The sequence below is a fragment of the Dipodomys spectabilis genome, unplaced genomic scaffold (assembly GCF_019054845.1).
Source record: "Dipodomys spectabilis isolate Male_0828 unplaced genomic scaffold, ASM1905484v1 ptg000061l, whole genome shotgun sequence".
Taxonomy (NCBI): domain Eukaryota; kingdom Metazoa; phylum Chordata; class Mammalia; order Rodentia; family Heteromyidae; genus Dipodomys; species Dipodomys spectabilis.
In genome coordinates this window covers 4030205-4044636 of record NW_024870738.1, presented here as the reverse complement: position 1 = coordinate 4044636, position 14432 = coordinate 4030205, and the positions used below count along the sequence as shown (strand labels likewise).

The 14432-nt window shown below is 37.6% G+C and overlaps 1 protein-coding gene across 2 annotated transcripts in view; it reads right to left on the bottom strand.

Moving 5' to 3' along the window:
• Window positions 1-1350: 1350 nt before the first annotated feature.
• The window catches only part of Mospd2 (motile sperm domain containing 2), a 36059-nt gene continuing 22977 nt past the window's right edge, over window positions 1351-14432 (bottom strand). The window contains exons 8-16 of one of the 2 annotated variants that reach the window (XM_042680516.1): window positions 13157-13281; window positions 9500-9676; window positions 8471-8583; window positions 5861-5957; window positions 4920-5016; window positions 4152-4281; window positions 2358-2460; window positions 1783-1876; window positions 1554-1665 (exon numbers count right to left, since the gene is read on the bottom strand). In XM_042680516.1, the coding sequence (XP_042536450.1) occupies window positions 1640-1665; window positions 1783-1876; window positions 2358-2460; window positions 4152-4281; window positions 4920-5016; window positions 5861-5957; window positions 8471-8583; window positions 9500-9676; window positions 13157-13281 (962 nt within the window). In that variant the 3' untranslated portion in view covers window positions 1554-1639. Of the gene's footprint in view, window positions 1666-1782; window positions 1877-2357; window positions 2461-4151; window positions 4282-4919; window positions 5017-5860; window positions 5958-8470; window positions 8584-9499; window positions 9677-13156; window positions 13282-14432 lie in introns of both variants that reach the window. The other variant, XM_042680515.1, reaches the window with a different exon arrangement.

Below are 14432 nucleotides of genomic sequence, written 5' to 3'. Positions count from 1 at the left end.
GCAGACTATATTTTCTGGCATAAAAAGCAGATATACATGTGAGTCCAAAGGGACTGAAAGCAGTCATAGTAATGAGAAAACAGACTTCATTAGCCTCTGCTTCTGCAAGGTCTATCTTTTTTAAGACTTTAGGGACCATTCCAGGTAGGTATTATCATACCAAAGGCAGAGTATCAAGTAAGTCCATTTGCTCTGAAGGTTTTAAAGTCCATCCATTCTCTAAGCACAAGCTAACACTCAAGCTCTTAGGGTTTTGTGTGTGTATGTTTTCTTTTTGGCTTTACAGAAATCCCAGCATTTTATGCTTCCTTCTCAAGGCTGATATGAACAAGGAAAATTCTGTACCCAAAGTAATTATACTGCTTAGCATCTCAAAAAAATTGACTTTTCAAGCCAGGTACCAGTAGCTGATGGCTTTAATCCTAGCTACTCAGGAAGCTGAGATCTGAGAATTGTGTTTCAAAGCCAGATTGGGCAGAAAAGTTCATGTGACATTTATCTCCAATTAGCCAGCAAAAAGCTGGGAGTGGAGATGTGGCTCAAGTGGGAGAGCGACAGCCTTGAGCAAAAAAGCTAAGGGACTGCGCCCAGACCCTGAGTTGAAGCCTCAGTACTGGCACAAAAAATGGCTTTTAAAAAATGTTGTCTAATGCCTTTCATTTAGAAATGAAGGTGAAGATTCTCCTTCTCTGCATGAAGGTGAAGATGGAAGAATGGAGAATCAGGCCTTTATAGTAAGTTATGTAGAAGGAACAGTGTCCAGCCACAGTGGACAACCCAAAGCTGCATAGACTTATTGGGAAAGGGGGATGGTTTGGAGAGACTTTCTTTGTGGACATTCTAACATAATTTAAAAAAGCCAACCATGCTTCACTTTCTACATTCTACCGAAGTTAAAAGAGTGTTCATTAAAAAGCCCAGGATTAATTAAGAGGCAGGCTGTTCAGGAACACTGAGAAACAAAGGCTAAGGTGGTTTGGCATTAAATAGGTTTACATTCCAAAAGAATATCGAGTATCATCTGGAAGGGATTCTCAAAGTACAAAGTCATGATTACATAAATTACTCTAAGTAGTTTCCTCTTTCTAATATACAGGTTCCTTTATATACATCGTATAGAAAAGCTAGTAAGTTGGCTCAGCTATATTAATTCTGTCATAAAAAAGCAGATCACCTATTTTTTGGCTGCAACAAAGCATGTTACTCGTCCTTTTCAGTTCAGCTAAAGTATTTACATGATTGAACTTAAGCTTTTAAAGTTTTCAAATCGAAGGGAAAATAAATTAAAATTAAACTAGTAGTTTACACAATTCATATAGTTTTACTTACTCTCCTGTCTAGCAATTGCTATTCTCTCCAACATTTCTTTATTCAAACAATTTATTTTCAAGACAAGTATGTGTTGTTCCCATGTACGTGCTGCACATTTTCTTTTGGAAAGAGCAGATGTGCAATGTTATTAGTAGCTTGGTTGGGAAATTTGGAGTCTGTTACTTTTTCCAAATCACGAATGAAGAAGCCACATCTTTAGCTGTTCAATGAATAAAAGAAAGAAACAACAAAAGCAAGCAAGAGCACAGTTAAGGCAAGTAGCAGCTGCTGGAGCCAAATACAACGCTGAACTTGGTCTTCAAGCTTCCTATTGCTTTCTAATACTCGATTGAGCTGAAGAGAAGGAAAAAAAAGAATGAGAGATTTATATTAATAAAACAAGCATTAATGCTGGGAATGATGAATAGGATTATTAGAATTCAAACATTGAAGGGATGGGGCCCATCTGACCTGAAAGGCTTGGGGCTACAAATGCAGGGAGGCACTCGGTTTGTTTCTGGATAGATGTGTCTGTGCCTACTCTTGTTTCCAAAGGTCCAATTTTCTAGTGAGACAGGAGCAGAGAAATCACTTCCTGGAGGTACAGAAACCCTAACCCTAAGCACTCATCCCATTGGTCTTCACTGTAACCACTTTCTTTTTTTCTGATGCTGGGGATCAAACCTAGGGTTTTGCTATATTAGGCAAGGAACCTGCTGCTGAGCTACATCGCCCAGCCCCCATCAAATCTAAATCTACTGCTTGGAACCCTTTGTTGCATGACGGAATTCTTTGAAACTTGCCAAAGCACCTGATGCTTTGCTATTTGATCACTGTTGCAAACTAAAATGGTCAGAGCTTTTAAAAGGTTATATTGCCAAAAGTAACCCACTGTTTGTCACTTCTTATTTGGCTTCACAAACAAGAGAGCATTTTCATTGTGTCTCTGCCAAAGGTTTTCCCCCATGTCAGTGAAAAAGAAAATTGAACTTATAGTGTTGATTAGTATTAACAACTGGCTTTAGTTAGGAAGAAAGGACACTTACCTGCAGATGTAGATCTTCACTGGTTTTATCTGACATATTAAAAGCATTGTCTTTTAATGTGAGAGTGTTTGGTTTATTGCTCTCAACAGTATGGCATCTTAACCTATGAAAATCCAAGAGAAATACAATTTCTTTAAATCGTCATGGAATTTTCTTAGGGAAAGAAAATATAAAGTCCAAAAAGAAGCTGAACACAGGATAGAGATAAAAGGCTTCCTTGCTCTTCCGAGGATCAAGTTAAGTGAGAGAACAGCTCAGAACTATCTATTCCTCTTCTATCTTCATTTATTTTGCAGTTGAGGGGATGGAACTTAGGACCTCACAAATGCTAAGTAGATGTTGTATCACTGAGCTACATTCCCAGCCCTCCTATAGCTTCTTGATGGATATATGAAAAAGATTGTTGATAATGCTTAACAATCCTAGTGATTCAATGGGAAATTTTTGCTTTTGGGGGGGATAGAGTAAAAATCATGAAAATATCTTACAGTTTGAAGGCAACCACCCTTTCTAGATGTTGCTTTACTTGGGCATTCAGTACCAAACCACCAGACTTTCCTTCCACTTCCTAAGAAAGAACAGTGATCCTCTTTTTTTGGGGGGGGGGTGTCATGGGGCCTGAACTTTGGGTCTGGGCACTGTCCCTCAGCTCTTCAGCTCAAGGCTAGCACTCTACCACTTGAGTCACAGCACCACTTCTGGCTTTTTCTGCTTATGTCGTGCTGAGAATTGAACCAAGGGCTTCATACATGCAAGGCAAGCACTCTATCACTGAGCCACCTTCCCAGCCCCCAGTGATCCTCTCTTGACAGTTTCAGAAAAACAAGTCCTTTAGTAACTAGTGAAACACGCAGTAAAGAAAATAAAGCAATTCCTATATAACAAAACGAAAATCAAACTTCCTCATTTTCAGAACCTTTTTTTAAGAACCACACATTAATCTTGAATATTTTCCAAGATTATTAGTTTCTTAACCTTTAGAAATGTTGTTCATAGCCATGCCTTTAGCAACACAAACCAAAACACACAGAAGTGAACAAATAGCTGGGCTCTTGTGGCTCATGCCTGTGATCCTAGCTACTCAGGAGGCTGAGATCTGAGGATTTTGGTTCAAAGCGAGCCCAGGCAGCAAAGTCCATGAGACTCTCATCTCCAATGAACCACCAGAAAACTGGTAGTGGCACTGTGGCTACAAGTGGTAGAATGCTAGCCTTGAGCAAAAGAGCTCAGGGACAGTGCCCAGACCCTGAGTTCAAGACCTATGATCCAAAAAAAAAAGTGAACAAAAACGGAATCATTATCATTTAATAAAAATAAAAAAGGCTAGGTATGGTGGTACCCCCAAACCAGCCACATCTCTAGTGCAGATTTTTTGTTTACACACACACACACACACACACACACACACACACACACATCTACAAATTCCCTATGAACAGGAGAATGCAAAACATATTTTTCTGTCATTTATTTACTTTCTATTAACAGATCACAAGAGCAGTTACTTCTCTAACTTAGTGCATTTTTTGAATGGCTGCAGAGTAGCCTTTACTATGGACATATTCAAATGCTTTACTGGTGACCACTTGAGTTCTTGCTGTTCATGCTTTCACTCTTCCAAACAATACTATAACAAACATTCTGGTCACATAGGTGAACATTCCTACAATGAATCCCTGGGCAGCTCCACGTTATTGATCGGAGAAGAAAGGGATAGAACCTTGTCCATGAAGGCACATCTCTATTTCTGATTCTTCCACCACACCTGGAATCCTGGGAGTACAAAAAGCTTACCTATGCTCTACCACTTTGTTCCTGGGAACTTCTTTCCAGAACTGAGTCAATTCTGCTGGCCCAGTGCCAGATGGCTGCTCCATTTCTGCAGCCATTATCAGAAATCGGTCTTGGGCAGAAACGGTTAAGCCTATAATCCAGAAGGATAATTTAACATATAAACAAGAGTCATCACAACAGTTTGGGCATTTGGCTTAAGGCATTATTCTATAATGCAAGATTAATTTAAAAAATTAAGGAAAAGGAATTACTTCAAACACTGAGAAAATCCTGAGCATGAGAAATGTTGGTCCTTTGAAATTTAATTTCAATTGGGGTCAGTTTAAACAACTTCATTCATTAAAAAAATAATTACATTTCAGTGCTGGGAGGGTTTTATTTTTTTTTGGTCGGTCGTGGAGCCTGAACTCTGGGCCTGGGTGCTGTCACTCAGCTCTTCAGCTCAAGGCAAGCGCTCTACCACTTGAGCCACAGAGCCACTTCCAGCCTTTTCTGCTTATGTGGTGCTGAGGAATCGAATCCAGGGTCTCATACATGCAAAGCAAGCACTCTACCACTGAGCCACCTTCCCAGCCCCTGGGAGGGTTTTGTAAACCCCTTTGAGCATCTCCTTTTTTATGTGTGAGAAAGATGTCCAGAGTGAGGCCAGGTGACTTGCTGATACTCTGCTGATTTCTAAAGTTTAGCCCCACATCTCTGCAGACTCAGCCACAGGATCTGGGTCCCCAGTCTCTAGCACATCTACCGTGGTCACCCAGGGACACTCACCCCCATGTGGAGACAGAACTATATCGACTGATGCACCAGGATCACAGCTGCTGTTGCTTGGCTTCACTCTATATTTTTCGGGAGCAGTTGTTCTCACCTGTTCAGAAACAGTAGTCACTTAACAATCTGTATGGTACCAACATGGATGGTAGAGGGATGGTTTAAGACATACATTTAAAAAAACAGCTTTTGCTTCTTTTATAAGTCCTACTTATCACACAGCCTTCTTCTGAAACCCTTCAAATGAACCCATCCACTAAATACTTACCCTACTGCTAGTAGTCTGAATGTAATGATGTAAATTCACAAAACAGAATGCACATGTGCAGAAATTAAAAACTGTGCACTTATCAAAGCACATCCAGAATAATCTAGTGACTATAAGAAATATGCTTTTTAAGGTACTGGGTATTGAACCCGACCGAGACTGTACATACTGGGCAAGTACTCTAGCACTAAGTCTGCCCAAGCTGTTGTAGAACTTGTGATCCTTCTGTCTCTGATCTCATAGCTGGAATTGCAGAGGCAAGCTACCATGCCCACCTGCTGTCACATTTACAAATCATAGCCAGTATCATGTTACTGATAAAATAAACCACACTCCACAACCTACCATACAGGAGGAAGAAATGTGATTAAATAATTCATATAATGAACAGCACTTTTCTTCAGCATTTTTTGCAACAAACATTAAATTCCAGAATTAATCTGGATAGTAATCCGTTAGTGTACATAAAGACTGAGATACAGATCCCAGGAAACTTTTAGATGATCTATGCCACTTAGAACTAGAAGGCAGTATGACATGCCTCAAAATAACAAAAGTGAAACATTATGCAATGTTCAATCGCTATAAAAATTGTTCATTATTAATCTTTCAATTAGGTTATATACTAAAGCACATCCCATATCATACTTTGTTATGTAGTTAAGATATTTACCTTAAATGCCACTGTATTTTTAGTTACATTTGTTAGCACTATTAAAGTTTTCTTCTCTCCAGAATCTGTGCTTCCAAAATATAGTTCTTCTGCTGGGCTAGGAAGTGACAGGAACAAAAGGCATTTGCATTACTCAGAGCAAATAACAATGTAAATATTAACTGGAAAAAATTTAATCTTTTATGCTAATTTATATAGCATCTTCTAAAAAAGAAGACTACAAAACAATTAACTAATACAATTTTGTATTTTAATCTTACTGATCCAGTGCATGCTGGAAGCATGAAAATTCCCTATAGTTTTTCCCTAAGGTCAAAAGTAAAATAGGAAAGAACAGAGGAAGAATTAAGAAGCATCTGAATTAATCTTATAATCAACACAATCTTAAGGTGCATTTATTTAAACATGTCAGATGACTAGGGATTATAAACAAAGCACTGAATGTATTGCTGTTTCAACATTCCCTAGTTATAAACAGATTAGGACAATGTATGCATGGTTAGGCTAACAGAAAAGAGCATAACGTAAAAAGGGAAATTAAGAAAGTATCTAAGTAATAGATTAATTTCTGGCTATACAACAGCCTTCCCACATAACAGAGAAGGCACAAAACAGGCAAAAAAATTTTGGAGTGGGAACCCAAGGAAGAACTTTAATTAAATAGTAAAATCAGCAAACTTCAACATTCAAATTTTGCTAATATTTAATACTATTGTAATGCCTATAACCTAAGATAAAAAAAATAAAGATTCAAGCACACTTTGTGTAGTTTAATCATCTTAGTCAAACTGTATTAGATAGCAAGATGCCTGTGGATCACACCTGAAATACTATCTACTCAGTAAACTTAGATCTAAGGATTATGGTTCAAAGCCATCCTGGGCAGGAAGTCCCATAAAACTCTTATGTCCAATTAAAAAGACTCTTTAACAAACCTTAGACTTTCAGATACATCTTTATATTGAATGATTTTTAGATAAGTAATGCCCATGTCTTAGGGACCTAAGAACCCTCTGGACAAGATGGTAAAATAGCATGCTTGTTGGCTTCCTTTTAGAGCCCAATCTTGTGTGTGTGTGTGTGTGTGTGTGTGTGTGTGTGTGTGTGTGTATGTTTATATACTGGGTCTGGGTCTGGGGCTTGAACTCAGGGCCTGGGCACTGTTCCTGAGTTTATATTGCTCAAGCCTAGTACTCTACCACTTGAGCCATAGCTCCACTTCCACGTTTTGGTGGTTAATTGGAGACAATAGTCAATAGTCTCTCAGATTTGTCTGTCTGGGCTGGGTTCAAACTGTAATCCTCAGAGTTAAGCCTCCTGAGTAGCTAGGATTACAGGTGTGAGTCACTGGCACCCACTTTAGAGACTATCTTAAGCCACAGAAGAGACAGGTGAGTTGCTCTCAGTAACCAGCATACAAATTGTGAGCACTTCTGGGGAGATGAGTATTAGCCTGACCCTTTGCATATGCAGGAGTAGCATTGTGATTCTGCAGGGGGTGCATGCAGCAAGGTTAGAGCCAAAGAGCAGCCCTGGAAGCTGTCCCACTACAGCCAGCCTTTCTTCCTAGTTGTTCTTCTGGTCAAACCTCAACAGTAACAGATTAGGATTTATCTTTGACAGGCCTCCTGTGAAAACATGGACTGTGTGACTTCCGAACAAGTGGAGGGAAAAATGAGCACAAACAAAACCCAAATTGCCAAGGGAAGAAATGGTAAAGAAAAAAAATCATAGGAAACAAAATGTAGGTGTATGTCTGTTTTTCTCACTCACATACATATACAGACAGTAGAAATAAATCCAATGACAAAGGTAACCAAAACATATGTAAACAAATGCATCTTATCAATGGAAGAATCTTCAGATTTGATTTTGTAAAAGTCTGGTTAATGGACTAGCAAGATGGTTCAAGTGGATGCTCTCCTAAAAAGCCTAGTTGTATGGCTGATATGATACAAATCTAAAACAGTTACAAAGAAAAGTTTCAGATAAGGAGCAGAAAATTCTATATTAGATTATCACCTACTGCCTTTAAATATCAATATAGGGCTAAATAGATTTACCAACCAAGAGCAACACTGGAAACAGGTCTTCAGACAATGCAAAATCAATGCTAAATCATTTTTGAGAGCCTGAGTTTAGAACCCATGTCCTTGGGTGTGGCAGGCAAGTGCTCTACCACTTTGTATCTTAGATAACCCAGCAATAGAAATGGACAGGTGCTGAAATGAGACTTTATAGTAAAAAAAAATCTATTTTTATAGTTCACTTTAGGCTTTTCAGAAGATGAAGTTAACAAATGCCATTTTCAGTGGCATTTCTACTGATGCACTAGCATCAGTAACATGAGAAAAATATTTATTAAGATATGGATATTCACTTTTATTATCTAATATGTGATGAAGGCCCTTTACACATACTCAACAGAAGAAATAAAAACTTAGTTAAAAGTACCTAAAAAGCCTGAAAATCAAGGACAGCCTTCACATAACCCTTAATTTTCTATTTTCACCATTTCACAAATACTACAGAAATTTTCAATTTTGTAGCCTCACCCTGCAAGATGATCAAGATACGTTATGACAGTAAAGCCAATAAAAGTTTTATTACCTGATGTGTAATAATGGTCCTTTAAATACACTCAGGGGTTTTTTGAAAGATTTAATCTTAGAATCACCTTTTTCTGTTTCATCTGTTTTGGAAGTGTATTCAGTTGAGCTAACCTAAAGATTGAAATAGAAAACAAAACATAAAAACAAAAAAAGTTAAAAGATATTTTAGTTTCACACTGTTAGACAGGTCCTTGGGCCCACAAACAAAACATTTTGATTCAATTAAAATTGTAGTCTTTAACATAGATTTATTATATTTAAATGATACATTTAACATATATGAATATGACCTTGAATGCATACCTGAGTGTCTACTACAAGCAGGTCACTGTTGAACATATAACATGATCATTCCCTTCAGAGTCTTTAAACATGCTTGATTCTAATATTTATGTTATATTTTATTGATAGCATGTTGATATTTATCCATCAAAAACATGAAAATTTATGAAAATGAAATAGAAACTAGATCAAGGTAAACACTTTCATTTTTATCTTAGTCAAATAAAAAGTATAGATTGACTGTAATCTTAGCTACTCAGGAAGCTGACATCTGAGGATTACAGTTGGAAGACAGGAATGTCTGCGACTCTTATCTCCAAGCCAAAAGTGGAGGCCTGGCTCAAATGACAGAACATCAGCCATGAGCAAAAAGCTGAGCCAGAGCACGAGGAGCATGAGTTCTAAGCCCTACTACCATCTCCCTCTCTCTCTCTCCCTCTCTCATACACACACCACACACACACACACACACACACACACACACACACACACACACACACACACACACACACCAGACAAAAACTATTCCTTCAAGTGTTACACAAAGCATGGGCTCCGCCTTTTTTACACTGAAGCTGTATTCCAAGTCAACTAACTCATCCAATCTGTTCTTTCCATACACGAAGATGTGGAAGGGTAGCAAGTACACTGAATTACCCCAAATTACAGAGCCAGCTCACCTACTGACAGAATAGATATTACACCACGGCTTTTAAATTCAGGTTTATGTTATTCATAAAATTACCTTCTTAAGAGGAGGTATTGGCTCTTCATTAGAAATGGTTTCCAAGGTTTCTTTACCGTCACTTTCTATATCTTCTTTACTCGACGTTTCATCCTCACTGGCAATCGGTCCATTCTCACACAAAGGTGTCTGGAAGTCATCATCCACTAGTGGTGGGTAGCTATACTTAAAAGGATCCTAAAAGAAAAGAATTTGTGAGCCAGGCACAGTGGCTCATACCTGGAATCCTAGCTACTTGAGAAGCAAGAGATTGTGGGATTATGGTTCCAGGAACAAGATATCCATTACAACCAATAAACACTGGGCACAAGCTGGACATAGGTATGCCATGACTATAACCCTAGCTACTCAAGAGGCTGAGATCTGAGAATCCTAGTTTGGAGGCAGTCTGGGTAAGTGTGTCTCCAATTAGGAAACAAAGAATCAGAAGTGGAGGTGTGGCTCAAGTGGTAGACCACAAGCTGTGAGCACAAATGCTATTCAAGAGAGTGAGGTCCTGAGTCTAAGACCTAATATTAATATGAGAAAAAATGGGTGCAATGGTATGTACATGTCATCCCAGCTACCCAGGAAAAGTGTAAATAAGAGGTCTAGGCTGGACTGTGCAAAAATTGACACCTTATTTCAAAAATAACCAGGGAAAAGGGTTTGGGGAGATTATAAGTGGTAGAAAAATCTGTTAATTTCAAGACCCTGAATTCAAATCCTAATACTGCTAAGATTACTTTTCTGTATTGGCCTGCTGATATATAGGGAAATAAATAATTCTTTTGTAACACACTTCAAATTTATTGCTTTGGCTGTAACAAGAGAATTACTTATGTTCCAGAAAGGAAAAGAGACAATAATGTGAGACAATCAAAAGCTATCTACCTAGAGAATCAAGTTAAATATAGCTTACTCTTTACACCAAAAAGATGGTTAAAAACTTGTTTCAGGCCAGACTCAGGAACATAGCAAGTTCACTATGGGCTACATAGAGTGAACTTTTCTCAGAAAAATCAAAATAACCTAAACAAAGAATAAAACAAAACAAAACCAAAAACCACTAAGAAGGAAAGTCTTTGTACACATAGCATAAATCTCAGTATGCACAGTAACATTAATAATTGGGTGGGGATGGGATTCACTGCTTGCTTTGCATGTACAAGGACTTGGGTCCAATCCCTAGCTCTACAAATCAAAACAAATCAGCACAACTACAAAGACAGTATCAAAAACAGAAGAAAGAAAACAAAATGCTCATCAATCAATCAACTACCACCACCATTAGTAGGCAAAGAAACACAACAAGCAAGCAAGCAAAGAAACAAAAACATTGATTTTTGTTGTTGTTGGTTGTAGGGCTTGAACTCTGGGCCTGGGCCCTGTCCCTCAGCTCTTCAGCTCAAGGATAGTGCTCTACCACTTGAGCTACAGCACCGTTTCCAGTTTTCTGGTGGTTTATTGGAGATAAGAGTCTCACGAACTTTCCTGCCCAGGCTGGCTTTGAACCGCGATCCTCAGATCTCAGCCTCCTGAGTAGCTACGATTACAAGCATTAGCCAACAGCACCCTGCCAAAAAAAATTTTAAGGCCATGACTGGAGGCCTATGTCTATAATCCCAGCTACTAAGAATGTCTAAGATCTGAGAATGTTGGTTTGAAACCAGCCCAGGCAGAAAAGTCCATGAGCCTCTTATCTTTAATTAACCAGCAAAAGCTGCAAGTGGAGCTGTGGATCAAGCAGAAAAGCAACAGCTTTGAGCAAAAAAGCTAAATGAAAGCACAAGGCCTTGAGTTCAATCCCCAGTACCAGCACAAAAACAACAACAAAAAGTAACAACAACTGTACTAAATGTTATTATTTTTAAGGTATAATGATTTTAGAGGCAAAGTATTGAAAATACTAAGACAATAACTACAATTTTCAGATACAAAGTACTACAAACTAAGTGTAATATCTGGAATGAATAATAGTTCTTCTAGGTTAAAATGTAAAATATAAAGTCTCAAAATAATAAAGCAGAACACATCAAATTAAAATTGTCATTCATGTTTTCCCTGGTCAAAGAAAACAGAAGGACATACCAAAATTATTCTACTTGCTTGTCTTTGCTTCTTCTTGAATACATTTTTTGCCAGGCAGGTAGCATACAAAGCAGATTATAAAAATTAAATAACTAAAATATTTTCAGGTTAACCAAAAACATACCAAATCTATAGTTTATACAGTTTGGGTAAGTATGTATGTATTTTTGTATGTATGTATGTATGTATACTTTTTTGTGCCAGTCCTGGGGCTTGAACTCAGGGTGTGGGCATTGTCCCTAAGTGTTTTTGCTCAAGACTAGTGCTCACAGGTCCACTCCTGGCTTTTTTGGTGGTTAATTGGAGATAAGAGTCTGGACTTTTTTGCCTGGGCTGGCTTCAAATCACAATCCTCAGATCTCAGCCTCTTGAGTAGCTAATATTACAAGCATGAGTCACTAGTGCCCAAATACAGTTTATTTATTTTTTAAAAAGTCACTATCACATAAAGTTTCATTGTTATATATCAATTTTTTGAAACAAGGTCTTACTACATAGCCTTTTTCCTTAGACTCCCAAGTGCTATAGTGTGTATCAGGTGTGCATCACTACACCCTAGACACAGTATTAAAAATTTCCCAGAACCCACTTCTTATCTTTCTTAGTTGTCAGTGGAAACAATTAGTTATAAAAAATCTTGTAAGAATGACATGTACACGACACTATGTTGAAAACGAACTTTACAACTTGAAGGGAGGGATGGAGGAGTTGGGGAGGCGGGGAAGGAAGGGATAGCAGGGGAAAAACAAAGGAGGAGGTAACAATGCTCGACAGGAAATGTACTCATTACCTTACTCATATAACTGTAAGCCCTCTCTACAGTAGCTTTACAATAAAAAAACAACTTAAAAAGTTTTGATATTTAACTAAAATATCAAAAAAAATCTTGGGATCTAGGCAAGTAGAGTGCTTGCCTAGCATGTATGAGGCTCTTGGATGATACCTAGTATCCAAAACAAAAAGAAATGAACAAAGCAATATAAAACTCCAAAACTTTGACAGCATATGCTAAATTGAAATAAATAAATAAATGGAAAAACCTGGTGAGCAATAAAAAATGGAAGGACATCAAAGGGAAAATTTAAAACTAGTAGCTTCTTTTTGATGCTGGAATAATATACAACAGTGCAGAAATTTGCCCAACACTGTTGTGAAATGATCTCTAAAATGTGTTGTGAAGAAAAAAATCCAATGTATGAGACAATACGTAAATATTAGAGTTGGGAGGAAGAATTATACATATTTGCTTGCTCTAATATGCAATATACATTCCTGGAGTTATAAAAATGCAGCTGAGGAAAGAAATAAGGGATTTGGGATAAGAATAGAAGAGACATTTTATTAAAGACTTGTTTCTGAATAATCTCCTGAACACTGAATACTCTTTAGTTTAGAACCATACAAATATATTATTCATGCAGAAGTATAACTTTAACTTTGAAAATTAAAATGAGAAAAATGCTTGAAGCATTGCTTCCAACTTTGGGGTATCTATGATCAAGATTCATTTTCCTGGAGGAAAGAATACAGTCCAATGTGCCATTATCCTGCATTATTTCATAAACAAGTTTCAAGGACTATACTTACAGTTCCACCCATGTGAGGAGGCAGGTACTCTACGCTGACATAGTCCTGGATGTCATGTTTACCTGTGAACTTCAACAAACTCACTGCTTCTGGGCCAAGCCAGCTTTTCACAATCTTGAAAGCAGCTGAGGAAAATCAAGTCATTTTTATTAACATCCCTTCCATTCTAGTCTTTCAATTATTTCATTATATGTACTAACTCAAGTCTTCCAAAACCATTCTGAGCTACATTCAAGTTAATATTTATTTTACAAGATAGGATAATTAACATTCTCCAATTTCTGTAGACATTTGTAATGTGACTATATTTTACAAGTTTCAAATGCTCTAGGAGGATTTAGGAAGATTAGGAAAGCAGGATTAACCTGCTTTCATGTTCACTGATAAACTCACCTGGATTTTGGTCTCTGAACATATTCATCAGTGATCTGAATAATAATATCTCAATGATGGAGATATCAAACTAAACTGTCATGCAATTCAGGGAATAACTGTGCAATGGTAAGAAAAGTTATTTACCTTATGCTTCTGATAAACCTTTCAATCTGAAAAACCTTTTCAAAGGAGAATGAGGAGGCTCTGCTGCTTATGGGTGCAAGCTACACCCAGATTTCCTTCCTAATTCTAATATTCTCTTTTCCCCAGGTCCTAAGTTTTTATAACTGTGGAGGAACTTAAGGAATCTATAAGAATACACTGATCACACATTGAGTGATTAGTGTTGTGCTGTTATGACATTTGTTATTTATAGTTAAACTTTTAAGCCTCACTTCTAATGAGATTTCTAAACATACTTTTACGAAAAAAAATTGTAATAAGTGTGTAAAAGTGTCCATGAAATAAAACAGGAAATAAGAATAGCACAATAAACATTAAATTGTAGTTTAGCAAATCACATTTTCACGTAGGCTTGCTATGATTTAAATTCCTTTTGTGGCGCTGGGGCTTGAACTCAGGAAATGACACCTGCTAGGCAGATAGATGCTCTACCCACCTGAGCCACATCCCCACTTTTTTTGCTTTAGTTATTTTGTGAATAGGATCTCATGTTTATGCCAGCGATGGTCTGGCCTACGATCTTCCTATTTAATTCCTCTACAAAGCTGGAATAACAACCATGCAGTTTTGTGCCCATGATTTTATTCGTTGGGAAGAGGTCTTGGGACATTTTTGCCTGGGCTGATCTAGAGCTGTGATCATCTGGGTATCCTTGTGCTTAGTAGCTAGATTACATTTGGGAAGCAATGTGCCCAGCATGATTTTTAAAAATATAACA